Consider the following 24,531-nt stretch of genomic DNA (forward strand, 5'->3'; position numbering starts at 1 on the left):
CTAACTAGAACTTTTTTTTGAAGCTCCATCGATGTGAAAATGTTTGAGTTTGGAGATGTGGTTTGTAAATTGTGCTACAAAGAATCTGAATCAAATTAAAATTGGTTTCACACCCAGATAGAGACAAGACATCTAGGCTCGCTAATAGATGTTTATATTCCAAACTATGAAGCCATTCTCACATTGTTGGGTGGAGTGCACAATTTTAAATGGTTTGCATTTCGACACAAAGGAGCACAATGAGGGCCGTGTTGGGACTCGGCTGCTGAAGACCTCAGTAAGTGCCTGTAAAGAGAGTAATCTTCTTTAAGGAGCAAGTTTCAAAAGGTGCAAACAAGTTCATGTCCTAAAACAAACATTACTTTATTTGCTCTTAAAATTTCTTTTTACAGGGCAAAGAAGAACCACGCCTGAAAAACAGATGCTCTTGTCAGTGACCTGAAGCGTTGGATTAATGGTGTTGATTCAAGCGGTGATTAAACAGGGAGCTGATTTGTCCTTTTAATGTCTGGTGTAATTAAACGCTCTGTGCTGATGGGCGAGCAGGAGGTTAGAGTTTACCAACGTCCGGTGATCGGAGAGCAGCAGGTCAAGAGCATCCATCCGTGTCTTTCGCCTCCTGCTAATATATTGATCTTTGCCTTTGCCTTAGCGTGGGTTTCTTTTTATTTAATTAATTGTGCATACACCCAAAACAAAACCTTCAACGTGGAGGCACTGGTTCGTGATGGGCATCTGTCGTCATTGAGTGTCTTAATGTCTAGCACGTATCTCTTTTTTTTGAAGCTACAAGCCAAACTTACTTTAAATATATTTTTGTTGTCTACAGAGGAACTTGTCATTGTCATTTGTTCAGTGAGCTTTTCCTGTTTTGTTTTTGCACCTTATTTAACTGAGATAAAAACTGCCCTTCCAAAAGCAAGCATCCAGACAGATACATCTGGTGACATCACTGATCAGACATCACTGATTGTTTTTAATCACATTCCAGCAGAAATACAAGCTCTCTTATACTGTCAGTGTACATGTGGTTATAAAATATAAATTAACAGACAATAATAAAATAAGAAAATTCAAATATGCAAGATATCAGTTCTTTCTTGACAACACGGGTGGCCAGTTAGGATTAACTGCGTCCTGCGTACTGCAGCAGATAAGTAAATTGTTTGATTTTGAATTTCACAGTTTGACCAGCTTTCTTGTCCCCTGACCTGAAACGTTTAGTTGTATCTTGATGTTTTCATCTTAAGCAATATTTCAGCATTCGTTTGTGAGTTCATGTGATCACACCAAAGACGCATTGCTTTGAAACTAAGAGTTTTGATCTTCAGAGGAGTGGACAGTATTCGCTAAAAAGTGTTTTAGATGTTTGATATCTAGTTTTGGAACAAATCAGACATTTTTGTTTTTCTGAATCCAAAATTAAACTTTGGATTGTTTTTTTCGCATCACTTCAGAAGCTGAAATGAAATTTGTCTTCATGGTAGAATTGTATATAGATGTCTTTTGTCAAAATCCAAAGTTGAATGTAATATTTCTATTTTGCTGAATCTAAACTTCAGCAAAATTAAAGTTTTGCTTTAATTATGCATCTTCTTTGCATCCAGACACTAGAACATGAACTCTTATTTTCACATCTCTATAAGATTGCATTGGTGAACATATCTGTTCTGTCTGCTATTTTACATATTCGCTATATTTCTCCAACATTGGTGCAGTAGTTGCATGGCAACAAACCCAAATTCTTCTCTTAAACAATATTTTGGATAACTTTCCTTTGGAGTTCATTTAAAGACAGTTAAGGAATGATTTTCAAATGCTTTTAGTAGGACTAAAAAATAAAGACTATTTTAAGTTCTTGTGCTTGTTGCAATAAATCTGCAATGTTATTTTGGTAAAAAATCTTCTGAGACAATGAATAGTCTCACACTGGAAAATCCACATCATGGCAGTCTAAAGTCCATAAAAGTTTGCTTTGAAGCATAAATACATAGTTTTTATTCATTTAAAAGTGTTTCTAGATTATTCTTGAGTTTTTCCACTCACAAATTAGAGATCTCAGTGCTTATATACCTTCAAATTTCCACAGTTTCACTAACACTTAGTTTTCTATGCTTGGGATATTCCATTTACCCCAAACAGAGGTATTCAAGACTATAATCTGCTTCTCTCGACTCTTTATTCTTTTCCGTCCCTTTAAAAGTTTGTGGTATTCTCCTTTGTAGGGGAAACCCTGTTTAACACCAATAAAGGCATCCCCCTCCAGTCGTTTCACAGCTTAACTTCAAGTAGCCTCTATTGTTCCTTCTAGTTAAAGCAGCATATGTGTGGGGATGCTAAAAAAAAAAAAAATGGGTGAAGGGTTTGGGATCCACTCGGCTGAGTAACAGTGTGGCCTGTAACTCCCAGTCAGCCTCCTGGAGAACATTAAACCCACCACAGGCCAGGAATTTGGAGGGTTTTTCAGAGATTCTTTAAAGCATTGCCCACATGTGCAATACAAGAGGGAGTACCCGCTTTCCCCACGACCTCCCTGACATCCCCTGGCCCTGACCTGTGACCCTTCCCTCCCAGCTGAGAAAATACGATTTGTAACCGGTTTCAAAATGGGACCAGTTAAGTCACACAAATGTTATTGTGTGACTTAAAAAAACGTTTTAAAAAAAACACACCCCGAAAAAAACACATTCTGGTGCTCTTCCATCCGCAGTATGTTGCAAAACAGAGTTTAACTGGGTTCCAGTTTTACCTGCTTGCAGCTTTCACATACCACAGATCTCTATCTGTCAACATTGTGCATTACATCAGGCTTTTACTATGGGCTGTCATTTCCTCAGTGAAGTACTGCAGCAATAAAAGGTGGTAAGATTGCAGTCAAAGTCTGCAATCTTGAACATAATGTGTTGAACTGACCAAAGCAGCACATTATAAATAGCCACCGATAAAAGACAAAATCCTGCCTGTGATTAGAATGAGGCCAATTTGAAGTTTATTCTTACTGTGTGAAATGTGCTTCACAAACAAAGTTTTTAAAATCATAACTGTGTGAGTTAAAGGAAATATCCGAGAGTAGCTATGATGAATAAATGTTTGATTTGATTGATTTCAACTGCTGCCTCGTTGCTGCAAATTTTGACAGACTTATGCTGCCACCTAGTGTTTGAAATGTGTAAATGATCAAAAACTACTGCGTTCCGCCTCTTAAATACAGTGAGGAATCCCCTAACATAGACTAAATAAGGGTAGAATAATATGCTTATTTCAATAAAAATATATACAGCATAAATGTAGCTGTGTCAGAGGTAAATGTTTTATGATTAAAAAAAGGAAACAGTTCTAAAACATTACTGGTTACATAAACATTGGAGACCATGAAGACCAAGGAAACAATATTTGTAGTCTCTATATGCAAAAATGGTAGGAAGCATTGGTAATTCAATATAATTGAATATAAATGCATGTCACAATTTTAGGTTGTTTTTGAAAAATCTTAAAATACACAAGAACATGTAAAAGATTTCAAAATGCATTAATATGTTTGCAAGGGACTAGCAGTAACAATTGATGACCAAATGAATAATGAAATAATGAAACTAATAGATATTCACAAAAAATATTTGACAAACATTTATTGTATTGTGTTTTAAGTTTCATGACAAAAATTATGGCATTTACATCTATGACCAAAAGATGACGACGTCACTAAAGTTATGAACACATTGCTGGGGATTCACTCTGCAGAGGAGTATTGCACACATTTTCTCCCATTCTGTTATTAAATTTGAACTTAAACTATTTTAAGTTTGTGGGATGTCTTATTACATATTAATATCTTATTTCTTCTATTAAGGCATTAATATTTCCTTGATCACTTTTTTGGCACACTGACAGTAAACAAAATATGCTACAGAATTAAATGTATGCTAAGGTATAATAAAACTACATTAACTCAAATAACATTGATGTAAATATTTTTGGTACATTCCTGACTTACCCAAGACTTTAGTTATTTTCTTGACATGTATGAGAAACCTCTTCTGTCAAGCATTAAGATAATTGAACAATATGCACCCCAAATCTACTTTTCAATCAATCAATTAATCAATTCAGTAATTTTATTTATAAAGCACACTTCACCCTGTAAAGCAGCTCAAAGTGCTGTACAGATCAATAAAAACAAACCGACAAAAACAATTACCCACCCCACATTTCCATATACTTTGGCCATTATTTATTAAAGTCGGACAAACAAGAAAGCATTAAGCCTATTTAACATGAATTTAGCAGCACATGAAGGATTTTTCCTGAAGCTACTCTTGGATTTTTCCTGTGCAGCTCCTGGGGCGGCAGGCTAATTTTCTGACTTTTCAGCTCTGCTCTTTTTTCAGGGAGGGATTTGAAAGAAAACATTGAAGCAACACAATGCAGGTTGCTCTAAGTTGTACTAACCAGTCATCGAGCACCACAGAGGGTTAAAATGGGGTAAATTGTTTTGCACGAATGCAATTTTACATGTTCCAGTGCTAAGTTCTCAAAGTCATGAAAAAAAGTAACACAAGAAGCAACAATCCCTGATTTACGTGAACAAAATACATTATTCTTATGGATTTTTGCTTCTCTGCAAAAATGTCAGTAGGATTTAAATGTTTATTTAACATCTAAATTCCTGTGGCCAGCTGCTTATGCCTAACTAAACATGTTTTCTTAGTTTCGCTTTAGGTCAGCATGGTGTGAGAAAAAAAAAAATTTGAGCATGATAGATGAGAAACTACAACCGTTTTACAAACTTACTGCAAATGGAAGTTAAAAGTTCAGAGCTGAATTTTCAATTCAAGATCCAAAAATATATTTGATTATCAACTCTTAACATCACTTAAAGCTTCTGTTGGTAATATCAGCCATTTCATGTGAGTATGTTTTGTCAATTAAAACTTTATCTATTTTTTTTTTAAATAGACCCGTAACCCTAATCCTAACTCTTTTAGCATGATCCTGATAATTCAGTCTCTAGTCTATGAGAACAGCAGTAATTTGTCACAGATTACATTAGCTTTGCATTGGGAAAATGGACTGTAAAACATTCTGTGAGCAGTAGCATCTTAGGCACCATCAGATGTGTCAGGCAGGGGGCATGCACTGCAACAAGACTACATGCAAAGTATTGAATACTCACAAGTCATGCAAAGTGTCTTCTCAGAAAATATGGAAATAAAAGATATACCATTCCAAACAGTCCAATGAAAATCTTTTCTTGAATATCTATTTTGCTTTGTAATGGATTATTGGCTCTTGTGAAGAACTTAGGGCCATATGAATAAAGCTTTTATTTATATCAACTTACTGCGTATTATTTAAAGTGGGTAGAGGTCATTTTGCCCTTTTGCCGATTTGTACCTGACTTTGTAAGACATATACATATGGAATTCCCTGGTTACTTCAAAATGCTGAACTGACAGTAAAAGAAAATCTGCATCAAATTTTGGACAGCAGTAACCACAGAGGAAGAGAAAGACTGAAACAAAACACAGCCTACTGCAAGATAATGGTGGAGGGCAAGCTTAGTAATGCTCCAGGGCTACATCATTTCTTTTGGTACTGGAAGTCCACAGTTAGTGGAAATAGACATGTTGATGTCACAGGAATTTCCGGGAAAGGAAACTGAGTGTTGGGCGGATGTTTAAACTGAACATTTATCCTGATATCTCAAAGATCGACAGTGCAGGGGTGCAGTTGGCAGCGCTGTTCTCTTGCAGAAACAAGGTACTGGATTTAAATCCTGGCTCTCAAAGAGCTTCCTCCAGCAGTCCAAAAACATGTCTATTAGGTTATGTTTTTCTTTAAGCTGTCATTAGGGCTGAGCTTATGCATACATTGTCTTCTGTCTACACTCTATTTTTGCCTCTTGCCCAATGACCTTTTGAGTTAGGCACCAGCTCCCATGCAAGGTTAAATGAGCATGGATGGGCGAATATCGGCAAGACTAATAAGGTTTCTGAAGCTGCCGGATGCAAACTCTATTGAAACTCTTCAGATTAATTGGGAAAAAGTGGTTGCAGAATGTAAGCATCAAATGTCAATGAACTGGAATCCTTTTTCCATGGGAAGCTTGCTTAGATTTCATAATTTTCAGCAGGTCGTGTCAACAAAAGGTCATGAAGAGGTTGAAATGTTTTAGGTACAGCTGTTAAAGAAATGGTATATTAACAAACATGCCTTCTACATTTTAGCTGTTTAACATTTTGTACCTCTCATTTCTCACATCTTTAGTACGTTTTGTGTTTTTCATAAACTCTCAAACTGTGGACAAAAACTGTGTATTTGACCTTCACATGTTATCTCCGTGTAAGGCATGTGAAACTTACATTTAGTTACAAGAATATCTGGTTCAGCCTTTTAAGGCTGTGACCCGCATTTGCAGAGAAACAGAGCTACATCATTTCAAAAGATTCTCTCTTAATTGTAGGAATTAACTGTAATTTCTACGGCTTGGCAGCTCTCAGACATTTAAGAAGTAAAAATAAAATGCATATCAGAAAGTTACACTATTCTGATATGTGTTCCAATGTGTGTGGAATGATTATGTGGTATAGGGTGTTGCCATACCATGAACATTCGATCCCTCTGACGTCTTGACGTGGCGTAGTAGAATGAATGAGCTGGCCAGATACAGCACGAGTTGAGTCATACAAATTTGAAGAAGAGGAGAGTTCAACATGCTGCTGCTGTGAGGAGCTGTAATTTTAAATATAACACTACATATTCATATCAAACTGGTCCAAAATTAACCAGTTTATCGAAAAAAGATGGCCCGAGGAGAAGGCGCCGAGCAGTACACCGCAACTTTACTGGCAACGACAGTCAAACCCATGAAGACAGAAATCAAGGCGGTCAAGGTAGGATGGATTTTCCTGTCTAAATTGAGTTTTTATGTTTAAAATAAACGCGGACAATTTCTCATAACTTTCATCCAGGTTCGGGAAAAGGCGCCTAGTTTTGAAGTAGTAGTAAACGCCGTGGGCTTTTATTTTCTGTCGCTTTCACGCAGCTCGGCGTATCGTGTCCTTCTCTGCCCTCGAGATTTGAATTTCACCCGGTGTTTTACCTTCCACCTGTTCCCCCTGCTTATTTGCGGAATGAGGTTTAAATGAACGTCTATTCAAACAAATTTCCAAACAGGTTTTCTTTTATTTTTTCCTTTGTCGGTCTTGTGCAGAGGATGTAGGACACATCCTCTGTAGTAGCCTACTTCTCATTCCCAGAGCTCGGTCAGACACGATTTGCAAACCATGTTATTTGAATGAGCGGAAATGAGGAAAAATGAACTTTAATTGTTGCAAATTTCCTTTAGAGTGAAAATAAGGACTCTATTTGATGCTATGTGCGTAAAACTCGCCACAATATTCCGCATATTAATATTAAAGATACTTTCTAGTGTTGTAATTTTTTCATTAGGAAGCATACTCTGGTATTAAACCACAGCTGGGTAGTATGGATGTTTACTGCAATATTATACATAATACAAAGGTTTTAGGTAACTGGTCTTTCATTTCTGATTATAAACATGTAAATAAAGAGGGAAGGAGTGGGGGAGAAAAATTACAAAAGAATCCCTCTGCCTCACCAAAGGCTTTTGCTTGCTGAATCTTGTATTTGGGATTTGGCTTTTAAGGTATGTTTTACATTAAAATAGCAAAACTTAAATAAACAAAATGACACCTATTTGTCTCGTGGTCAAATTAAATTTTAAGCAATTTTGGTTGCGTTATATACAAAACTGTGTTAGCTTTTAGAAGTAATAACCCCCTCACATATACTTCATTTTTTCAGCGGCCTGTTTTGTTAAATTTGATAGAGTGTAGTTTGGAAGTTTGTTTAAACATAATTTATGGTTATTGCATTGTAAAAGGCTGCCAATCCAATTCTGATTAAAAAACAAATACTAAAAATAAACTGCCTGTTAGCATTTATATATAATTTGATATGGTTTCTTGTCATCTGGAGAGATGATATGAATTTGAATTAAATAGGTTTACAGCGGCTGTGGCTTTCCCCTCTTTTACGTGCTCTTGAAGGTGATTGGCCAAAACCAAAAAGTATGTAGTGTGCAGGCCTTGTAGAAAAATGTCACACAACCTGCAACATCCCATCTCAGGAGCCAATGGCTGAGCTCGGCTGATGCGATGATGCTGCCTCGTGCATGTGAACTAAGGTAACCTCAGCCTCTGATTCAGACAGGATCTAACTGATCAGTTAGAGAGCGAGGCCGTGTGAAGCAGAGAACCAGAGGGTTAAAAAAAGACCCCTTCATGAGTCCCCGGGGAGTTTTTACAGTCAGAAGCATGAACTGTTTTAGCGTCACGTGACGTCGATTCCATTATGCATCTCTCTCCCTGATGTTTCTCTTCCAGCCAAAAGAACAGAGGAGGAACACACAGAAACTATCTGTGTGGAGTAAACTGTGCTATGCCTTCGGAGGAGCTCCCTACCAGATAACAGGCAGCGCTCTGGGCTTCTTTCTCCAGATCTACCTGCTCGATGTGGCTCAGGTGATTAAGATATGCTTCCTTAAAAAGGGGAAGTTGAACAAAATCAGCAAAGAGGCTGCAGAATATTTACAAGCAGTTATCAATGATTCTTTTCAGTAGCAGAATACACTGATTACCTTGGAGAGCAAAGTTTGTGTTGGCTCAGTTTAACAGTATCTGTTGTGCTCTATTCAGTCAGCCGAATGAACTTGGGCTCCTGCTGTCAGCTTTGTTGCCGAATTAATCTTTTCCACTGTTCACAGTGAGAACTTATGTTAGGGCCCTGCAGCTCAAAGCATGACCTCATTGCAGCATCTGCTTTTGTGTTGTTGTGCTCATTCTTCTTTGGCACCATTCTGTTTGCAGCTGGATCCTTTCTACGCCTCCATCATCCTGTTTGTTGGTCGGGCCTGGGATGCCATCACAGACCCAACTGTGGGGTTCTTGGTGAGCCGGAGTAAATGGACTGGCATCGGCCGCATGATGCCCTGGTAGGTATAAGTTTGGTAAATGTTAAACAAATGCTGACACAGAGCGATAATGACAAGGGTTCCTATGTAGTGTAGAAAAGTCTGGAACTTGATCCAAGAGTTTTGCAGATCTAGAGCAGTGTGGAGAAAACAACAGATTACATCTGTCTGTCTCTTCTTCCATCATCCATTCATCCATCTGTTCATCCATCCGTCACTTAATAGTAGATTCTTCTATCCATCCATTAGGGGTGGACGATATGGATTTAATATTTTATCACAATATTTTGTGGTATTTATTGTGACAATAATAAAAGTGACAATAAAAAGTGCATTTAAAACTTTTTATTATTTTTTTTTATTTACTCTGCTCTAACATTTATTCCCCTCCATGTCTTAATATTTTATTTCTAATCAGTGTATCTTACTGTGTAGAAGTATGGAGGAGTTTTGCAGGGTTTCCTCTGAACTTCAGCTACATTCTCCCTACGTTTTAGTCCTTACACTCCCATCTGTTTAAAGAACCACTCCAAAGAAATGAGGGCTGACTTTAAACTTACTCATAGCTGGATGTTGCAGTAAATGTCAGCCGCACATGTGTCAGACTTGTGGATCTAGAACTGCCTCCTTTTTGCAGGTCTGTTCTTTATTACAACCAACACATAAAGCTTAACAGAACAGACAAAGGGCAGCAGAAGTACGGGCTGTAAAATTTACATATTGTACTTTATAGCATCAAATGATCCCCAGCAGCCAAATGCATATGGCTGATCTCAATGAGGAAGTTGGGTTGTAAAAATAAGCAACGTTCATGTTTAATTTTTAGCGTGAGGTACATGAAGTTCTCTTGGGGTTACAAGAATATCTCCTAAGCCTGTGATCTGAATGTGCAGATGAGCAGAGCAGTGGCTATAAATGATTCTTTCTCACTGTAATTCATCAGTCTTGGCAGCTGTCAGGCTTTTTAAAAAGTGAGAAGTAAAACAAGCTGCTGCTGCGCGAGTTGCATGTTGTCGGAGGAGGAGGAGGGAAGAGTAAGTTTGTGGCTTCAGTTATGATTGGTCCCACCCACAACACACCATCCGATCCAGCCAATTAGAAAAGGAGAAACAATGAGCGCTACGTCTAGGTTGGATTTTTTTTTTTTTTTTTTTTTTGTATAATGGAGGGAAGCTTAGAGAAGCATACATTGTGTTTAAAGCAATATGTGTCCAAACAGTAGTAATAAAAAAAAACAAGTTTATTGTGCAAACAAAAAAAAAAAGGTAACAAATGCTTAAAATATTAGTTCTGTTTAGATTTAAAACTAAGTCTTAGAGGTTTGAGGAAGTTTAGGTTATTTCCCTTAACGCTTACCTCCGCATGAGGTTAGACCAGATGTGTTATTGTGAGAGACTGTTGGGTCTCGCAAACCTCCTTTACTGAAACCAAATAGCAAATCAAGAATGTCTCAGCCATTGTTACCATTGCTGGGGGTGCAGTTTCATATGAAAGTACAAGTTCACAAACTTCTCTTCCAATAAAGAAACATCCTGGTGTGAATAGCGATACATCCCAAAAGGAGAGGCAGATTTTAGACAAAGGTAAAGGCTGCAGTTAATATTGATAATAACTTTATTGTTGGTTGCTTGACAATATAATTTACCTCCAAACAGTTGATCAGGTTTTCATAAATCCCAGACAAAAGGAATTTTTACAATAATCACGACAACGCCTTAAAAGTACTTTGATCTTTTTTTCATATTTTTGTACATAAAAAGAAGCTCATATGTCTTTTTTTAGCCGATTGTGCTATGAAAAGCTGAAATAAAATCCAGTGCGACCAACTGTCATCAGATTGTTGAAATAATGTAACATAATCTCAATCTAAACCCAGCTTTTCTATGGAGATCTCAAACGTTTGTTAGAGAACATTAGTAAACAAACAGCATAATGAAAACCAAGGAACCCAGCAAGTTAGTAAACATGAAAGAAAACTACAGTGAAGTTTAAAGTAGAACTAGATTATAAAGCAACCGTCCTGAGAGTCCTGATCAATCCATCGTCTGACAAAATGGAATGGCACAGCTACAAGTTCACAGAGATTTGGCCATCCACCTAAACTGACAGGTTTAAAAAATATATAACACCTTAATCAAAGAAGCAGGGATTTGGTAAATCTGGGGGAGCTACAGAGATCCACCGCTCAGTTGTTATCCACATTTAAATCTGATCTCCTACAAAGGAGTGAACTGAAAAAATATTTCTGGAAAGAAAGTCATCGTTTAGTTTCACACAAGTCATATCATATAGATGAAACCACAGTGGCAGAAAATAAAACTGCATTTCATCCTCAACATGCACAACATCCCACCGTGAAACAAGGCGGTAGCAGCAGCATCACCTAATCTGACTGAGACTAAGTCGGCCAAGAAAAGCTTTTAGGAGTTTTATAGAAATGTTTGTAAGGAGGCGTAATCTTGGCTCCGTTGTGAATTTTAAAAGCGGACTGCTGAGGTCAGAACAACCGACTCAGACTGGGAGCTGGAATCAGCTGGAGGTCTCACAGAGCTGAGGGAAGCAGTGGTACAGACTGAAGTGGGGTGGATCAGGGCCCCCTCATCACCTCATGCTGCCCTGCCTGAACCCTCTCTGCACGCTCCAACTCTAACAAGGCAGGATTAGGAGGATTATTCACAAAGCAAAAAGAGAAGAAAAGCAGCGACTGTAAGGCAGACTCAAATAAGAAACTAAGCGGATATGTTACAGTAGCAGGAAGGATCATTCATTAAGCACATTCATTGTGGTTTATTAACACTTTAAAGGTACTGCAAGTAATGATAAAGCTGAAACTTTAGTTGACATGTTCTGAATACTTCCCACTCATTTCTTTGCAGGGTCCTTTGCTCAACTCCGTTTGCAGTGCTGACTTACCTCCTGATCTGGTTTGTGCCTCCATTTGAGGAAGGAAAAGTCATCTGGTACCTGGTGTTTTACTGCCTCTTTCAGTCAATGCAGACGGTTAGTTTGTACCTCATGGACGACTTCTCTTTTCCCCTCTCCATCACACCGCTCGCTATATCTAATTGTTGGTTTCTGATTGCAGTGCTTCCATGTTCCATATTCAGCCCTCACCATGTTTATCAGCAGCGACCAGAAAGAGCGGGACTCTGCCACAGCCTATCGTACGTTAGGAGCTCTGCATAATGATTGTAAAGCATTGATGTTTTATCAACCTTTAAACCTTGGGGTCAATCAGGTATGACCGTGGAGGTGCTGGGAACTGTGCTGGGAACGGCCATCCAGGGGCAGATAGTAGGTGGAGTCTCCAGTTGTCCCTCTGAGCCTGAAAACTCCAACAGCACAAACATCACTATGAACACGACCATAGTTTCGCTGGAAGATACAGTAAGTGTCCCTTCTTGGGTGAGATAAAAATTTTATATTTTATTTTGTTCCAAACTGTTGGACTTGTTTTATTATTGTTTTAATCAGAATAAGTTTGTTTTATCATAACTGAAATCATCAGTTTATTTTATTTTGTGTGTTTATCCGACGGAAAGTAACAGAATTGTAACGTTTAAGGAAAATGCTTCAATGGCCTTTGAATTTCCTAATCATTTAATCTGAGCGTGTGACAGAACGAAAATACCTAAAACCTGCAGAATAGTTGCATGATGCTGTGGGAATCTAAACGCAATCGAGATTTTGAAGTAACACAAAAATGGATGTTCAGATATTCTGAGCTACAGTAGTTCTACAAAGAATAGGCAAAAGTTTCTGTCTCTAGATTTGTAAATCTAGGCATGAATAAAGTTAAGTTTTAGTTTTAAGATTTGACACCTTAACCATTGAGTGTCAACACAATCAAACTGATTTTTTTCCCTTGTTTCCATTCCTTCAGAAACGAGCCTACCTGCTTGCTTCCGGGGTGATCTGCATCATCTACGTCATTTGTGCTGCAGTTTTGTTTTTTGGTGTGAAGGAGCAAAAAGGTACGGAACCATTTCATCTTTCTATGTGTCCTTCGCTTTGAGACTTTTGAACCTCAGTGTTGAATTTCAACATTTAGTTTCCTGACTCTCAGTCATACACTTAAATAGAGAGATGTGTTCTGTACACTATGAGTGACATGTAGTTCTGCAAGTCCAGTATACTGACACTGTTTAACTGTAAGCCTTGTAAATTTGTAATTACTTTTGCAGCTTCAGTAAACAGTAACCGTGTTTTAAAAAGGCACATGAAGGTCATGCGCCATTTTAAATGGCACATGACCATGTGTGATTTTAAAATACTTAGTTGGAAACAAACGTGTCAGTTTTTGTTTTTGTTTTTGTTTTCACATCGTTCACAGATGAAAAGCTTCCATTAAAAAATGTGACGGGCACATATTTAGAGAGTTGGAGCTGTATTTATTTTTCCCTGTTGTCTTCCAGAGAGCGGTCGTAAAACCTCAACTCTTCCACTCACCTTCCGTCAAGGCCTGTGGGTGATCATGAGTCACGGACCCTACGTCAAACTGGTCATCGGCTTCCTCTTCACATCGCTAGGCTTTATGGTAAAAATTATTAATGCTTTATTTATTTAGGAGTTTTAGGATTTCCATTCTGCTTAATTTTCTGCTAAAGGAATCTGGTACTCGGTTTATATTCTACATATATAACCCTGTTTTATAATGTAATTTCACTTCTTTACAGTTGCTGGAAGGAAACTTTGCCCTTTTCATCACCCACGCTCTGGGCCACAGGAACGACTTCCAGAATATCTTGCTGGTCATCATGGTGAGTGTTTCTAATTTTTCCACTCAAGGACTCTTCCTGGAACAGCCTTCATCAGGGTTGAGTGGTTAGAGGACATAATTCCTGTCTGAAGCCTTAATCTGGACCAATTCTGAGACATTTTTCACACTAAGACACTGTGGACTAAAAGGCGACAGTTTTATGGGCGTTTAAGCTCATGGGGGGGCCGGTCACCCACATGCTTACTGTGCATTTGCAAGAGTTAAAAGAAGAGATGTCTTACAATAGAGCTTCTGTTGCTAGGCAACCCTTCACAGTGCAGTTATTGGCTGTCCACTCCTCTTCATCTTTTACGCATAGTTTTCTGCAACCTGCTATTCCTCATAAGATGTTGAAGCTTTTTCCATATTGTATACTTGAGGAAAAGGTTTGAAAGTGGAAGGTTCTCCTACAAATTACTTTGCTTTTGAAAGTTCAAAAGTTGTTTCTTGCTAAAATCTTCCTGAGAGTGCTTTCTTTCTAGTAGGGGAATGATTTTTCTCCAACTTGAAGGAGTTGGAGAAAAATCATTCAATTTAGTCCTTAATCTCTATTATTTCATCCAGTTTGTGTGAGGTGCTGGTACCACCAAGAGTATTGTCGTCTGCTCCCAGTTTTTGGTTAACTATTAATCATCGAAAGCCATAAATGAAGACAATTTTACTGCCAATGATAAGTACTTGCAAACATCTGACTGCAGCTGCATTTTGAAAATAGGTTTTTACTCACCAGTGATGCTGAATAAAAAAAATCTGATTTGAGTCTTTAGTTTTTATCTTCGATGAAAACGATTTTCACAATGTCTAAAACTAGAGGACACTGTCTCGATGTTCTGATTGTCTCTTGTTCACATCACTGAGAAATGCAACATAATTATTCTTGACTTCAGAGGTGAAGATTTTCTCCCACATAGTTATGCAACTTCAGTATTTAGTTGGCAATAGATGGCCATCCTAAGAGAACACTGATTTTTTCTTAGTGATGCTTTTGACCAATTCACTATAAAAGTTTATTTTTAACCTCCAGGCTGTTTTTGCACATCTAACAAGTAAATCAATTAAATCTAATTAATCTTTTTATTCCTGTATTCATAAGTCATGTATTATATTAGGTACATCTTTTTTTGATTGTATCTTTCAAAGGAACAGATTCTAAAAAATATGATTTCACAAATTTTCACATTTCACCTTATGCAAGACCAACCAATTAGATTTCCCTTGTCTCTTCCTCTCTACTTCATATCTGGCAGCCAGACCATCTTAATGTTTTCAAGTTCTCCAGGCTTTTTAATCTTGGCCCCTTTTCCTCTCATTTCCATCCCACTAACTAAAAATCTGGATGCTCTAAAAGTTCCAAACAGAATCATACACTTATAGCTTTTCTCCTCTGTAGTTTGATTTCTTTAGTTTACCACAGCTGCAATTTTTTGCCTTTTCTCCTCAGATTCAAAAGTGAATGTAACATGCTTGAAGTCAGCGGAAAGGAACAAAAACATCTTAAATGATCAATGCCTTGATCCAAACTCAGTTGATAATGCACAGCTACTGCAAATTTAACATCATACATGGCAGCAACCTGATTTTAAATAGCTCTAAAGTTTGTTGGGAGTGTAAATTACATCTCTACAGTGTGAAAAATAATGAAAATATCAAATTTAGGTTGCCTGTCAATTCTATAAAAATAATCTTAAACAATCTTGAATACATTGGTGCTTCTCCATCTCAGTCATTGGATCTTTGCACATCTAGGTTTGCTATCCTTGATCTATACACTTGCTGTCATGATTCCACATTTGGTTCTCAACCCAAACTGAGCACCAAACATTCCTCCTCTTTTTTCCCCCAGCTATCTGGAACTTTAACCATCCCATGGTGGCAGTGGTTCCTGACTAGGTTTGGGAAGAAGACTGCGACGTACTGTGGCATCCTGGTCTGTATTTTTTACAGACTGGAAAAACTTCCGATTATGGTACTAAATAAGGATAATAATCTGACTTCTTTCTGTCTTTTCCTGCAGTGGGCAGTACCCTTCATGATCCTGATCGTCTCCATCCAGAGCCACCTCGTCATTTCCTACTTGGTCTCCGTGGCAGCAGGTGTGAGTGTGGCAGCAGCGTTCCTCCTACCTTGGTGAGGCCCCAGGTTTACCCACAGAATCTTCTCCTTCTGTTGGTTTTTATCATGAGCTAAATGCTGTTTTCCCCTTCAGGTCAATGCTTCCAGATGTTGTGGATGACTTCAAAGTTCAGAATCCAGATGTCCACGGTCATGAAGCCCTCTTCTATTCTTTTTATGTGTTCTTTATCAAGTTTGCATCTGGCTTGTCTCTCGGCATTTCCACTCTCAGTTTAAAGTAAGTCTATTGTTATATCCTGCATTATCCTCAGATAGATGATTATTTTCACCCTTGAAACTATTGCACTTTGCATGCACAAACATTCATACCCTTGTACCTTTTAAACTTAATCACATTTTGTCACGTTGCTACCAGAAACTTAAATGTACTTTTTTTATGTGGCTGATCAACACAAAGTAGTACGTAGTTGTGAAGTTGGAAGAAAATAAAACGTAGCCCGAGTTAAAATACTGAAATCTAAAAAGTGTGACATGCGTTTGTACTCGGTCAATACATTTTTGTACCATCTTTTTGCGTCTAGTCTTTTTGGGAATGTCTCAACCAACTTGGTTGATCTACAAACTGTTTTGTTTTGTCCATTCTTCAGCATCAGTCAGACTGAGTGGAGAGTGTGTGATCAGGAATTTTCAAGTTTTGAAGGATACTTTTAATTAAACTAAAGTGCAGGCCAGCGATCCTCAAATTCACGTCTCCAGATCATTCCCGTAGCATAATGCTGACATGACCGTCTCAGCGATGTTGATCTGTTAAGTGTTGTTTACCCCAAAGACAGTATTTTACATGTAAGACAAAAAGAAGAATTTTGTTCTCATCTGACCAGAGCATCTTCCTCCACTTGCTGTGTTTCTAACATGTTATGAGACAACTTTAACCTGGACTTCTTATGGCTTCCTCTGTACAGTTGCTTTCTTCTTAACTACTTTTTCTTGAAAGTGTGTCTTAGACCGTTTTATAACCTAACCCTGCTTTAAACATGTACATAACCTTTTCCCTGACCTGTCTGCCGTGTTCCTTGATCTTCATGACACTCTTCATTCACTAATTTTCTCCAAAAAATCCCTAAGGCCTTCACATATCACACTGAGATGATATTACTCACAAGTGGAATTTAATAGCAAATCCTGAACCCTGCTATTTGCACTGGATTTTATTTTCGGGAAATTAAAAGGAGACAAATATTCATTTAAAAACCACGTATCAGTTTTCTTCTATTTCAAAGTTATCATATGCACTACTTTTGTCACATGAACCCCTTAAAATAGAAGATTTTAACTGTAACATAAGTTGAAATGTGGAAAAAAAGTGTGAATACTTTTGCAAAGAGCACTTCAAACTCCAGCTCTGCTTCAGTCGTGTGCTTGTGCAATCCTTCATGTATGCAAACTGTACACACATCAGCTCAAGTTTTCCACTGTCTTGCTGCATATTTTTGGCAGATTCGCTGGGTATGTGACTGGTAAGTGCTCCCAGCCTGAGGCGGTCAGCTTAACCCTGAAGATCCTGGTCTCTCCTGTTCCCATCGTCCTCATCGTCATCGGACTTCTGGTGATTACGACCTACCCCATCAATGAGGAGAGGAGAAAAGGCAACCGCAAACTACTGGAGGATTTGTTGTAAGTGGCGAGTGACAACATACAGTACATTCTTCATGCATTTGCATGTCTTTTTACGTTGTTGGCACATGTTTGTAATTTTAATTTGTTGTTGTTTTCCATCCTCCTAACAGGGACTCCGAATCGGAAACGTCAGAACTGGGAAGCAGTGTGTAGCAGCTGCATTAGACTCTTGTCAGGACGAGTAGCACACAGCAGACCAACACAACTGCCTTACCAGCATCAACCTACTTTATACTATAAATTATGTGGGGTCGTGGCGCCCTCTAGTGGCCAAAATATTTTGTTTGTTGCCTTTTCAACCAGTTGGGACTGAATTCAACTGAAATCAACTTGAGTTTTATCACAATGAAGCCAAACTGACAACTAAGCCTATATTTATTATCAACTACTGCTAAACAGGGCACTAAGATCTGCTCATATCTCAGCCTCTTGTTTTCCCAGAAATGTATTGTGTATTGAGATTATCCACTTTCTGTCTGGTTCTATGTGAAGCCAAAATCCACCAGCTTTTCTAGTGTCACTCCACCTCCTCTTTCGTCTGCTTTACCTCACCAAATCTTAGTTACAGACATTATTTTTGTTGTTGTACCTTATGATATATTTATTTATTGGTTTGTAAGATCTGACTCTCTTGCGTGCAGAATAGTGTGATGTTACTTTTGCTTTCGGCTATTTATTCGAATTTCTCAGTTCATGGGGTTTGTAAGCACTCGTTCACTGTTTTTCAGTGAGCTTTTATTTTTTTGGTTTTCTAAGGAACATTTCATGTTTTGCATACTTGAAATTTCTGAAGGTGAAAATGCATTTTTGTACCAAATGAAGTACCAAATCCATAGTTTAGCTCATTCACAGGCCGTTGCTTTTCTATTTCTGCTTGAAGTTTTTATTTATCTGGTGAAGACTTTCTGATGATGCAAAGTAGCCTTTCAATTCCTTTGACTCTTTTCTCAGTAAAGTGAGCATCAGTGAGTAAAAGATGTAAATGTTCTCACATACTAAGAGGGGAGTAAGGCTTTATTTAAATATTTAAGCAAGTTGTCTAAGAGAATATTATTTCCTCATGCAATCACAATGTTGGAATGTATTAACAGCAGAGCAAAAAGAAACAACCTCAAATTCTTTCAAGTTAAACAAGCTGCTTTTATAATAATCTGATTATCCAATAAGATTGCTGGAAGGATTTGGGACTGTGTAATATTTTCTTTAGGATTTTTGAATGGCACTAATTGGAGTGCATTGTGTGTCACATGTAGTGCCAATGTGGAATATACAAGCTGAAGATCTGTGAAGATGTTCTAGCATGTTGTACATTTATATATGTAAATTGTAAATACGACAACAATGAGCAATACTTGAATCATTAAAAAATGTTTTATGTAAAATTGTAAATCAATAAATAAAAATTGTTCAAACAGAGTGCTAGAGTATTTTGCGAGTATTATGTGAGTGTGAATGGGTGTGTGACTCTAGTGTAAAGAGCTTTGAGTGGTCAAAATGATTGGAAAATCTCTATATAAGTTACATTTACCATTTTATTGACGTTATCAGAAATCATTTTCATCAATTTAGCCACATATTGAAGGTCCACGCTTACTACAAATCACTGAAACCCGTTCAAAATACGGAGAACTTCGTCTGCGATGCTTTTCACAATGTGGACCTGTATGTTGAGAAACAATCTTTCTATTGTGATCTGTTGCTGGAGATAAATTAAAATAGTTCATCTGGGTCTATATACTAAGATGATGCTGAAAATGGATAAATAAGATGAGAAATCAGAATCACATTTTTCTTTTTGAGCAGCAGGAAGTTCATTTAATCTCTCATAATTACTAGCAGCCGTGACTGAAGCGTTCTAACGCGCGGCTCGAAGGTGAAAGGCAGAAACAAGTGGTCTGTTGCGATGAAAACAAAGTGGTACCTTTTTATTATTTTGTTTATTTGTGTGTTATCACTTGGCTCTGTCTGCTGTGCAGCAGATTCATATAAATCTTTATTTACCACACGGAGAAAAGTGTCTAAAGTCATTAAGCCGTCTACTACAGACGACAGAGGGGCCCTCCAGAGGATTTCCAGACGTACGCCTCCTCTGTCTCAGCTCAGGTCGGTTCATTCTTACACGCTGGTGACCCCCTCTCTGCTCCCTGGGGAGCCAAAGGCTTGGATAAAGGCGGACTTGGCGTACGCACCGGACGTTTCTGTCACCTGCTCCCCTTCGAACTTTGTGGTGCGGGTCAAGCCAACTTTCTATGGTCTGGGCGCAGAGGCGCAGGAGCTGACCCTGGGCAGCGACTGTAGAAGCAACGGCATCTCCAGGCCGCACGGTGACCTACTCTTCACATATCCCTTGACTGCGTGCGATGGAGTGCGGGAGGTAAGCATGTAGCTATGTGCGGCATTTTTTAGGTTAAAGAGCCATTTTTTAACTGTCTTACCCACAGCAGCCGCGCGATTATCTGGTCTACAAATACGTGCTCCACTATGAACCGTCTCCCAGACGGTTTCCGAGCAGGGCGCACCAAATCGATGTCAACATTGAATGTCATTATCAAAGGTTAGATAATGCTTCTCTTCATTTTAATGCATACAGTGAGTGTGAAACTGCAAACGAGTTCCATATTCCTTGTCTTTCAGACACCATGCCGTGTACCAATTGGCGGTGCAGCCCACATGGCAAACTGTTGTTCAGCGCAAAAAACTGAAGGGACGACCTATGGAGTTTCAGATCAATTTAATGGATGGTAAAATTATTTTTGAACAGTTTTCCTATTGAGCCCTACATTCATAGTGGACGGCTCAATCAATTTAAATGTTGAAAATGGTATGTATTTTTCGTCTTTTGTTACAAACTCTGGAGCTTATTCTTTTCACAAAGTGCGGTATTTCAATTGACGTGGTTCAACACATCTTCACTGTGGAAAACACTGAACCTCAAGAAATTTGGACCTGGTTTTCCCACTTAGCCTCCAGACTCTGGGCTTTTAGGACTTCTTCTAAATAGTGTAGTTAAGATTGCCTTGATGATTTCTCTGGTTAAGAAGTGGCTTAACATAATGACTGGCACAGTTTTAGTCCCTGTCCTGAAGTCCATTTGACTTACGAATCTAACCCAAATTCTTGGATTAACTTTGCTTCACAATTATCCCTTTTGCTTTAGAATTTTTTTGTTTTTCTTGCAAATTTTCAATTCGCATGCTTGGATAAGGCACTGTAGGAACAACCGGCTGTGGGTTTTTGTGACTTATCCACATTTTGAAAGGTGTCGCTATTGTTTGCTGGACAAATGCCAAGTGTACATGATATTTTAAAAGTACATACAGCATCAACCCCAAGAACTAGAAATCTTGCTAGATCACAGTTCCTGCATTAAAGGTCTAAGTTAATTGTTTTGAATAAATTCTGAATACTACTACTGAATACTGACTTTTTAAATGGCTCAGATTCGTGGAGAACACCAGCCAAGTCTCAGGTGTACCTGCTGGGGCAAACTGTTAATATCCAAGTCTCTGCACCTCATCTTCCTCCTGGATTGAAGTTGTACACAAACAGCTGCTATGCAGCACCTTCTACTGGCTCCAGATCCTCCCTTAAATACACCTTAATAGACAACTTTGGGTATGTATTCAGAAAAATGGTAATTTAGGTGTTTGGTTGTGTGCAAATATATAAATGTTTTTTTTCTTTTGAATCCACAGGTGTTTGCTGGACAGCAAGCATGAACCTGGATCCTCGCAGTTTGTTTCTCGGACTGATAAAACCCTGAGGTTCTCCTTGAGGACATTCCAGTTTACAGTCGACCCTGACACGAAGGTGAGGATGGCAAATAATGGTGCTAAAGATTTTTTTTTTTTTAATTTTAAATATGCAAGTGATGAGAGTAATTTATTGTTCTCTTTAGGTCAGCATCTTTTGCAAGTTATTGGTCACATCAGGGGAACCAGGGCCTGCTCAAAAATCCTGCACCTACCAAGATCACAGGTAAGCAACGATTTCTTTAAAAATAGAGGAGCATCTAGGGGTACCTGTTTATTGTTTCTACATAAATGATAAACTGTAAATTTTCTTTCACAGATGGCGAGCACTCACTGGTGAGGATTCAATATGCGAGTGCTGTGATTCAACATGTGTGACCTCTAAACCACGGAGGGCATTGGAAGGTTTGTCAGTCCTTAAGTCCATTTCTGCTCTGCTTTATAGGGGACTTGTACTCTTCATTGAAAATCTTCTTGCACTCATTCCTCTGTATTACACACAACACGCGCTTTAAAATGTAATTAATATTGACCAAAATATGTAGAAATTTCAAATTTAACTTTTCACTGGATTGTTGGGGGAGAGAAATTTCAGTAGAAATTTTTATCCATCTTCAAACATGGCTATCATTGACTATCATACCACAATCTAAGCCTGATCTTGACAAGATCCAGTGATTTTAATTGAACCAGTTATCATTTCAAATCTATTAAATTATCAGTAAATGCAATATTATGTATACGTCTTATTTCATGCTTTAAATTTTTAGTGAACCAAACACTTCTGGTCTTTTGTTCCAAAGGTTTTGCTGTCAGTAGACCATTGCTGATCTCTGATCAGCTACACAATTGGTACCAAGAAATAATTCCATCTGCAGATAACAGGGGAAGAGAAGATGAAGACAAACTACATCACAAAGACCTAAATGATCAAAAACTTTGGGAGGTTGCAGCTGGTGAAAAACATGAGAAGGAAAATGATAAATGGCTTGAAGAAAGTGGAGAAACAGTGGAACCAGAATTGGAAGAGTTGGCTGACAGTAAGGGGGTCTTGGAGCACAAGTGGAGTGAACCTAAATTATCAGATTTCAATGAGTTTGGGGAAGGTGAATCAAGATATGAAGAAGACTTCGAGGCAAGTGAAGATGAAATCACTGAGGTGAAAGATTTGCTTCTTCCGAGGGTACATTTGAAGGAGACGTTTACTGATGCTGCCCGTGAGGGGAAGCTGAAGCCCCCAAACCTGGAGGAAGGCAAAACGAGGAAATATGCATGTAGAGGGGATGAGGACAGGAGGATGATGCAAGGAAGGAATGAAGACAGTGAGGTGGATGAACAGGAGGAAACGTGGCATTTCACATGGACATAAACAAAACAGATGACCCATCTGCTTGAGGATTGATCTGATTTTTGACTTGCTTATGCACAATAAATGACAGAAATCCAATGACTAAAGTGTCTTGTGATAATTTAAGTTTAAAATCTTTACTCAGTTAATCTATTTAAGAATAGGGAAAATATTCAGTAGCAAAATTTACCATTTTTTTCAGTTGTGCCACCTTAAAACTTTTAATGGCCTAGTCTGCCCATCCCTATGATCATTTGCTTAATCAAATGTGCATTAGATTTTTGCCATATCTGAACAAAAAGTTTGACTTGAAATTAAAAGCTTATGCAGCACTGTAGAAAAGTATTTTCCCCCTTATGGATTTATAGTTTGGTTTTTTTCTACATATGGTTCAAATCAGACTTTATAATTGGAACCAATAAATTAACTCTTAACTCGTTCTGTTAAGTTCAGTTCAAACATGAGACTTTTAAGTTGGAGCTATTTTCAAATACTGAAAACATGGAAGTGTACTTAACCTCCAGTAGTGGTTTTCTTCCCAATACTGCAAGAAAGAATCCCAGAACATTCAAGTACTGCATGCTCCAGTTGCTTCATTTCAGGTTGGTGGTTATAATTAACAAGTTCTGAGTTAAAAATGGCATCTATTGGAGAGCAACAAGAAAAATAAAAATACTGCAGACTAAAAACAAGAGCTTCTATGACTATCTAAATGACCCAGATCATCAAAACAGCAATTCAGAAAATGAACATACTTGCAGTCAAATAGGATATCTGTGTACATGTGATAGAAGTGGTTAATACCAAGGGTGGTACAACTAGTTAGGTTTGGAGAGCACATGTATTTTGACATGGAGCCTGGTTGGATTGGATGGGCCCACTCACCTTGATCAGGTTAACTTTGTTAAATGTATTTAATGATGTGAAATGCAGAAAATCTGTAAGGGAGGCAATAGTTTCACAGCACTCATGGAGTAGAGAAATTAAAATCACACCATTTGTTTCAGTGTTTAATTTTCACTATAAATGATTATATCCTCCATTTCAGCCTCTAAAACCAGTTTGAACAAAAATAAGTTGGAACTGTGAGTGGAAAGCATCGCTCCCCACCGTCAGTAACGAAAAGCAGCATGAAATGGGCTTCATAATAACTTTCTGATTTGACAAATGACTGAAAATTTAAACAATATACTTTTCATTGAGTGAAATCCTCTCTAGTGAAGTCCAATCAAACGTCAGAAATAACTTAATATAGTTTTTTAAACAGATATAATTGGTGTGGAAACTCCTTTGGAAAATATACAGAACTCTGGAGCACATCCATGATTATTAGATATGTTAAATAAACAAAAATGATATATGAACACAAATCAGTTCCCAAAGATCCCATTGATACAAGCAAAGACTGAAGCTTTGATTCAGCAGGACATATTTTTAGTGGTGCAATCACTTGTTGACACCAGAGGGCAGCATATGCCCTCCACGTCTTAAGTACCATGAACAAAAGTCCCTCTGGCAAGAAAAATATACATTACTTGCTTTCTCTAAAATGCAAAATGAATGAATGAAAATTAAGACCCACACCATTAACATGAAATTCAAACTTTCTAATGCATAAATTCTGAAAATAAGAACCATATCAACTCAAATCCAATTGTTTCTCAAACTGTTGCATTAAAAAGAAGTCAGTGTTATTTAGTCCTTCCAAGGTCTCCTTCAGGCTTTGCATTCATGCTGATGATGTCCCGCTGTGAACAGTACCTGCTGTCCCATTTATTTCCTCTGTGGTATCTGCAGATGAAAGGGGCAGATACAATTAGATTTGTAGCATGTGAAAGGGGTTGGACTGTAGCAGTGATGTTGATTGGAATGTCGGCTGCTAAAGCAGCACAGCTCTGGGCATGACAGAAACTGTCAAGTCAAATAA

At 38.1% G+C, this 24,531-nt stretch overlaps 3 protein-coding genes across 4 annotated transcripts in view; 2 read left to right on the top strand and 1 right to left on the bottom strand.

The window, feature by feature from the left end:
• The first annotated feature begins 6,630 nt into the window (after window positions 1–6,630).
• Window positions 6,631–18,920, top strand: LOC122846554 (sodium-dependent lysophosphatidylcholine symporter 1-B-like). The gene is made up of 14 exons (XM_044143583.1): window positions 6,631–6,893; window positions 8,409–8,546; window positions 8,892–9,016; window positions 11,872–11,995; window positions 12,081–12,159; window positions 12,234–12,382; window positions 12,879–12,969; window positions 13,411–13,532; window positions 13,672–13,755; window positions 15,598–15,681; window positions 15,769–15,881; window positions 15,961–16,104; window positions 17,325–17,501; window positions 17,615–18,920. The coding sequence occupies exons 1-14, from the start codon at window positions 6,804–6,806 to the stop codon at window positions 17,655–17,657; spliced, it is 1,563 nt and encodes a 520-aa protein (XP_043999518.1). The 5' UTR covers window positions 6,631–6,803; the 3' UTR covers window positions 17,658–18,920.
• Window positions 18,921–19,075: 155 nt separating this feature from the next.
• On the top strand, window positions 19,076–22,706 carry si:ch211-67f13.7 (uncharacterized protein LOC565426 homolog). Of its 2 annotated transcripts, none has more exons than XM_044143585.1 (8): window positions 19,076–19,878; window positions 19,946–20,058; window positions 20,139–20,245; window positions 20,945–21,119; window positions 21,200–21,314; window positions 21,403–21,482; window positions 21,576–21,661; window positions 22,060–22,706. In XM_044143585.1, the coding sequence occupies exons 1-8, from the start codon at window positions 19,408–19,410 to the stop codon at window positions 22,623–22,625; spliced, it is 1,713 nt and encodes a 570-aa protein (XP_043999520.1). In that variant the 5' UTR covers window positions 19,076–19,407; the 3' UTR covers window positions 22,626–22,706. The 2 variants fall into 2 exon arrangements, with proteins under 2 accessions (XP_043999520.1, XP_043999521.1); XM_044143586.1 differs by having other exon boundaries at window positions 19,267–19,878; window positions 19,949–20,058.
• Window positions 22,707–23,494: 788 nt separating this feature from the next.
• Window positions 23,495–24,531, bottom strand: part of si:dkey-157l19.2 (uncharacterized protein KIAA1522 homolog) — a 30,353-nt gene continuing 29,316 nt past the window's right edge. Inside the window, exon 8 of the mRNA XM_044143584.1 lies at window positions 23,495–24,395. Within this exon, the coding sequence (XP_043999519.1) occupies window positions 24,334–24,395 (62 nt within the window). The 3' untranslated portion in view covers window positions 23,495–24,333. The remainder of the gene's footprint in view (window positions 24,396–24,531) is intronic.

Source organism: Gambusia affinis, linkage group LG16, assembly GCF_019740435.1.
Source record: "Gambusia affinis linkage group LG16, SWU_Gaff_1.0, whole genome shotgun sequence".
Classification (NCBI taxonomy): domain Eukaryota; kingdom Metazoa; phylum Chordata; class Actinopteri; order Cyprinodontiformes; family Poeciliidae; genus Gambusia; species Gambusia affinis.